The 6,793-nt window shown below is 35.2% G+C and overlaps 1 protein-coding gene across 2 annotated transcripts; it reads left to right on the top strand.

Moving 5' to 3' along the window:
• Window positions 1-493: 493 nt before the first annotated feature.
• Window positions 494-6,164, top strand: LOC108479554 (protein ALTERED PHOSPHATE STARVATION RESPONSE 1-like). 2 transcript variants are annotated; one of them, XR_001870477.2, is made up of 5 exons: window positions 500-2,206; window positions 2,407-2,618; window positions 3,092-3,315; window positions 4,528-5,686; window positions 5,852-6,164. XR_001870477.2 is itself a non-coding variant. In XM_017782232.2 (4 exons), exons 1-4 carry the CDS (start codon window positions 937-939, stop codon window positions 5,267-5,269), a joined length of 2,448 nt encoding a protein of 815 aa, XP_017637721.1. In that variant the 5' UTR covers window positions 494-936; the 3' UTR covers window positions 5,270-6,097. The 2 variants fall into 2 exon arrangements, 1 of the variants encoding a protein (XP_017637721.1); XM_017782232.2 differs by having other exon boundaries at window positions 494-2,206; window positions 4,528-6,097.
• Window positions 6,165-6,793: the final 629 nt, after the last annotated feature.

The following is a 6,793-nucleotide window of genomic DNA, read 5'->3' as shown; positions in this document are numbered from 1 at the left end:
CTCAATATGATTTTTCTCAAATATTAACCATTTATTGTCAATTCTTACTTTTAAAAAGAAATTGTCAATTCTTTGGATGTGTTTTTCTTAAAACAAAATCAATTCTTAGAATGTGTTTTAAAAAAAATCAAATTGCCTTTTTTTTTTGAAAAGGTTTAAATTTAGTACGTTTTCTTGACTATATTGGATATATATAATATTATCTAAAATCATGAAAAATAAGAAACATTTTTAGGTGGAGGAGTTCATGAAGGGATGAGCGGCGAACCTCATTAATCGACCCATTAAGCATTTTATATTTTAAGTATATTATAATTTAAATTTAAATTAAAAATTTAGAAATAAACTAATTAAATTCTTAAAAATAAAAATAATTCTAAAATTTTAAAGAATTGAGGGATTTTAACCTATTAAATAACGATGGTTGTAGATTTATTATTTAAAAAAAAATAAAAAAGGGTATTTATGGAAGAGTAAAGGTGTTAAAAAGAATAACGTCATGATTTCAAAGCGATAGGAGGCGTCAAAGTTTCTGTCAAACCAAACAACATTTCTCAGTTTTTCATTCCCTTTCTCTCAGCTCTCAAAAATAGAAAAAATGCCCCCTTTTCTTTTTAGAACCAAATGAAATTTACTTACAGTGTTCCAAAAAGTTAAATTTTTTTTATTGCAATTTAATTTCTAATACTAACACCGAACGCACAAAGCAAAAGCACTGTTAGCGTTGGTGTTGGAGAAGAGTTTGTTTCTCTCTCTTCTTTCTACTTTCTGCTACAACACGACGACACACTCCGTGCTGGCAAAGATTCCTTCATTCTCTTCCTTCCTTTCTCTTACCCTAAAATTTTCCCCACCAACATTCACTTTTAACATGTTTTCTGTTTTCTTCATCTAAAAACCACTTCCTTTTTTCTTCAATTATTAGGAGGGGTTATTATGGGATGTTCTAGTTCAAAGTTAGATGATCTTCCGGCAGTTGCTCTTTGTCGGGAAAGATGTGCCTTTTTAGACGAAGCGATTCGACAACGTTTTGCTCTAGCCGAAGCTCATGTTGCTTACACTGCGTCTTTAAAGTCATTTGGTCAGTCTTTGAATAATTTCGTGGAGCATGATTTTGGAACTTCTTCAGGGGCGCTACCTCCTCCTCCTCCGTCGCCCAATAAACTTAAAAGCAAAGCCGTGGATCCAATTGCCGTTGGCCCAAGTTCTCCCAAGAAAGGTCATCACCATTCCCATTCCAATTCTGGTTCTCATCTTCACTTCCATTCCGATTCGGATGAAGATGACTCCGGCGGCTCTTTGCACCATTCAGACCATTCTTCGCCTTTGCACGACGATGGTGGGGGTCATATAGAGTATATGCACCCAAACTATCCCAATTATGGACCTCTTGAATCTGGGTCTTTTCCCGGCGGATTTATGCATATGAATTTTATGAGGAAGCAACCAACACCTTCGATTGTTTATGAACAAAGGCCTATGAATCCGGAGACTGTTTATATGGGTGAATCTTCATCTTCTTCTTATTATCCTCACTCTTATATGAGTAACAATAATCCTAGTTCTAGTTCATACCCTTATCAAGGTTACCCCAATTACGGTGGTTTTAGTAATTATTCTTCTTATTCGGCGCCTGGTTATGAGTCTTCACTGCAACCGATGGCGGGGTCATCCTCGAAACCACCACCGCCTCCACCTTCGCCTCCGAGACCTTCAGCTTGGGATTTCTTGAACCCTTTCGAGAGCTATGAAAGCTATTATCCTCCGTTTACGCCGGCTAGGAATTCAAGAGAAGTTAGAGAAGAGGAAGGGATCCCTGAGTTGGAAGATGAGGATTATCAACATGAAGTAGTTAAAGAAGTGCATGGAGACCAGAAGTTTGTTGATAGCGGTGGTTATTCCAAGCCCCCAGTTAAAGATGAGGATGGGAAAGTTGCTGCTAGTGAGTCAGAGGCTTCGCTTTATCAGACACGGCCGAGTGTTGGGATTGAAAATGATAGGGTGGAATATGAGGTTCATGTGGTGGATAAGAAAGTGGTGGATGATGAGAGGGCTGAGGAGCGTGGTACCGGGTCAAGGGGCGCTCCAAAGGATGTTTTTGAGGTGATTAGAGAGATACAGGTTCAGTTTGTGAGAGCTGCCGAGTCGGGGACTGAAATTGCCAAGCTGCTTGAGGTTGGAACACTTCCTCATCACCGCAAACATGGTATGGATTTTCATTCTTTTCATGGGATTATTGTGTCATTTATTTGTCCTTTCACTTGGCGAGTAAGAATTTTGTGGATATTCAATATCTGTGATTTCACAAGTACTGATACTTCATTAGATTGGACCTTTTTTTTTTGTCCAACTGTTGGTTTTCTGCGAGTCATACTAACTGTGGGATTTGGTATGTTTGTGGAGCAGTTTCCAAGATTTTGCATGTAGTTACTCCTTCGTTATCTGTAGTACCATCTCAGCCATCTACTTCTCAGACTGGCGAGTCTTCTTCGTCTGCTGACAACACTGATCCAGCTTTTCTAGAAATCAATGAAGAAATGGCCAGGAAAACGAAAAACCTTTCCGCTACTTTGCAGAAGTTGCATCTTTGGGAAAAGAAGCTCTACAATGAAGTAAAGGTATATTGTGCTTCTGTCCAAGCCTTCTCTTTACAGTTTTAGATTCATGATTATCTCGAGTTGCTGTATGGTCTAATTGATTCATGATTATAAGTAGTGGTTTCACATTTGGTTCGTTTTTAATTTAGTGTATTATGTTAGAATATGTTTCATTATCTATTATGTTTTACACTAATTTTATTTATATCTCATTTAAGGAATTGTTTCTCTGAAAGTTGCTGCTCTGAGATATTTACCTTTAAAGGGCTTGATGGTGTTGATTTTATGCTTTTTCATGGATAGCATAATAGTGGCTTTTATTCAATTTATGTTGTTTCTGTACCATTTTAGAAATACCTTGTCATCATCATAACTTGGTTTCTAGTGGAACTACAATGTTTTAGTTATACTCTGGAATGAAGAGATGTTGGGCATTTCTTTTAGTGGTTCTGTAACCATTCTTATCATTCTAACTAGAAGTTTCTGATCTTCAGGCTGAGGAGAAGATGCGGGTAGCTTACGACAGGAAATCTCACAAGTTAAGGCGACTAGATCAAAGGGGTGCTGAAGCTAATAAAATTGAGTCAACCCGGAATACAATCAGGGGTCTGTCCACGAAGATAAGAATAGCAATTCAAGTTGTTGACAAGATATCTGTGACAATTAATAAGATCAGGGATGAGGAACTATGGCCACTGCTAAATGAACTGATTGAAGGGTCAGATTATTTCCATTTGAGTGTTCTTAGTATTTGATTTCTTTAATTAGCATCTTTGATGAGATTACTTAAAGCTGCCTTTATTGGTTGCATGATGACATTGCTTTAACAGTTTTACCAGTTTTACGGGTCTCTTGCCCTTGCTAGCAATGAGAGGTGAATGTCAATGCTGCATGCTGGCATGTGAGGTCTTTAAAGAGTATGAGGGATCAAATAATGAAAAAGAAAGGTGTTAGCTAACCTGCCCTTGGTCAGAAGATTCTTCTACAGTTTTTGTTAAGATAGATGCTGTTAGATCATGCATTCTTTTCTTTCTCTTCACGTGGATTCTTGAACCATTGGAATCAAATAGTTCATGGGTTTGGCCTAAAATGTCTAGTTACTATGACTGGAAAATTATTTGAGTTTCAGTTTTAGTGCTTGAGATTCTATATCTATTGAAATCTTATTAGAAGTTGAGAAAAGCATGTGCTATACGATGCTTTATTGAACCAAAGATGCAATATAGATACCCTTTAAGTATACAGATTGCCTTTACTAATCGGGGTAGTGTTTCACTGAAAGGATTTTCTCTTTCTTTTAGTACCTTTTTCTTCCTGTGCCCGAATTGGAAGATAAATGGTTGAACTAGTAATTATATTTTTGTACATTTAGCACGAACATTTAGCAAATAATATGCTTCCAATGAAGTACTATGATTTTTGTAGTTGAGAACATGAATTCGAGATAAATGTACTTTAATTTGGTGTTATGTAAATATTTCCATTAAATAAATGTAGTATGTATTAAATATTATCAATAATATCAAAACCTATGTTTCTGATGTATGCATTTATTTAGTATACTGGAGTGTGATTTTGACAGCGACTTTTCATCTAAGTATATCATATTTGCCTTCCAACAGTATATATCACACAAATAGATATTTGAGACTTTAACTCACTTTATGTAAGAAACCAAGCAAAGATAATTTTTATGAGATCATATTCACAAATGTAAAATCTGGGTGTCAAATTACTTTCCAGTTGGGGCTCTTGCATGTTTTTTTCTTTGCAGCGCTAACTTCATATCTTTTTCATGGTTTTCATATCCTTGATTGTATTGAATTAACAGACCTTTTCGCTCCAAACAAATATGGACTTATCATTTACATTTTTATTCTCTTAATTCTTTTTGCGTAGTCTTATCTCATTTCCTTGTATTTTTTTCCAGGTTAGACAGAATGTGGAAATCAATGCTTGAATGTCATCGTAATCAATGTCAAGTAGTTAGAGAAGCCAAAACTTTAGGTCTCATTGGATCTGGCAAAAAACTCAGTGATGATCATCTTAAGGCCACACTGCAGTTCGAGCATGAACTTATTAGTTGGACTATAAGATTCTCAAGTTGGATAGATGCCCAGAAGGGTTATGTAAGAGGTTTGAATAATTGGCTACTAAAATGTCTTTACTACGAACCAGAAGTAACTGATGATGGAGTAGCTCCCTTCTCACCTAGTAGAATAGGCGCACCACCCATATTTGTAATATGTAACCAGTGGTCACAAGCAATGGATAGGATATCAGAAAGGGAGGTGATCAACTCTATGCGGGTTTTAGTGACTGGTGTGCTCCAGCTTTGGGAACAAGATAAGTCAGAAATGCATCGGAGGATGATGGCCAATAAGGATTTAGAGAGGAAGGCTAGGAATTTGGATAGAGAGGATCAGAAGTTGCAGAAAGATATCCAAGCATTAGATAAGAAAATTGTTTTGGTCTCTGGAGATGGTAGCAGTCTCTCGGTAGCTGGAAATGTTGTATATCAGAATGAGACTAGCAACAGTAGTTTGCAGGGGGGCTTGCAACGCATATTTGAGGCAATGGAAAAGTTCAGTTCCGAGTCCTCCAAAGTCTATGAGGAACTTTTGCAGCGTGTGAAAGAAAGGATTGCTGAAGAGCATGAGAGAGTATCATAGGACCCACTAAAACAAAATGACTATGGCATCCCTTGGAACTGATGATCAGTTTAGGCAGTCTATTGCCCTCTCAGAAATGGAGCTCAATGTTGGGTTGGATGGGTCCTGCAAACATACAACTTGGCTGGTTGCTCTACTGTCAGGGAAGACTTGATTATGAATGAGTTGGAAGAGACATAAGATGGGAGCTAACCTTGGAATTGTTAGATGATTCATCATCTGCCTTACAGGAGTAGGTTTCGGATGGGCTTATGGCATCGACTGTCAAGCTTGTCAAGAGCCGAAGACAGATATTGCATTTCCAAAATCTCACTCAAGGTGCAACTCTAGATATCCTGTCCAGTCGGCATGAAGCAGCACCCGTATCATTGAAGAATATCAGGCAAAGGAAAGCAGATGGTGTGCCAAACCATTGGAGTAAGCAGATTCTCCATCAGTTTTGTAAGATGAAGAGTTTTAAAAATGTAGTTTTTATGAACATTTGCAAGTCACTGGAATACCCAGAATCAAATGTTGTATAATGCAATTTGCTTTTACATTTTTGAATCAAACTACATCAGTTTTTTTTTTTTTTTGGTATAGGAAACCAGTTGACACCCTGCAAATTGAAAGCAATGTGAATAAAAAGATGGTGTTAAGAGGAAACCAAAATGAAATTGTTGAAAGGCAGTTGGGAATGAAAAGGTGAATAATGCAGTAGAAAGATCCGAGCAATCATAAACATTGTCAGGTCGATGTGATGCTACACTTGTGGTGCAATGTTTTTCAAAATAATTGTACCAAAACAAGTACCAGTTTCAATGGTAAGAATTTTGACAGCTAACCAAACTGTGACTGCCATGGTTATTGCACAAAATAAAATCCAACAAGATTTTGCTGAACCTGTAAAAGAAAATAGAGGATATATTTATTTTTATTTGTATAGTTAAAATTAATAAAACAAAGTACTTTTAATTAATTTATAAAAGGAGGTAAATGATTTATTTTAAATTTTATTTTTATCAACATATAATTAAATTAAAAATTATAAAAATCGATATTCTACATAAAATTATAATGCCTAAAAATTTTGTATTAAATACAAGAATAAAATGATTGCTAATTTCTAAAAATAAGTTTTGAAAAATAAGTCCATGATTGTTAATTTCTAAAAAATAAAGAATTAAAAAAGATGGAAAAGAATGTTTCTTAAAAAATAAAAAATAAAATCCTAATAATCCGAAAAAATCTATTTATTTCATGTTTTTCTTTTATTTTAGGATTGTTTATTATTAGTAAATCTTTTTTATTTGATTATGAGGACTTTTTCAGTGTAGATATAATGAATAAAAGTAAAGATTGGAATCTCTTTGGCGCTTTTTTCTTTAAATTTCTACTGAATAATACATTAAATCTCACTAGATTTTGTTTTGTTTTGAGTTGTGTGTTTTTTTAGTATTTTAATTTTACTCTCAAAATTAGATTTAATTTTCTAGTAAGATTATAAATTTCAAAAGTAAATAGCTAAAATAAAATACTTGAAAG

The sequence above is a fragment of the Gossypium arboreum genome, chromosome 12, assembly GCF_025698485.1.
Source record: "Gossypium arboreum isolate Shixiya-1 chromosome 12, ASM2569848v2, whole genome shotgun sequence".
Lineage (NCBI taxonomy): Eukaryota > Viridiplantae > Streptophyta > Magnoliopsida > Malvales > Malvaceae > Gossypium > Gossypium arboreum.
This window is presented reverse-complemented; position numbering and strand designations above follow the sequence as displayed.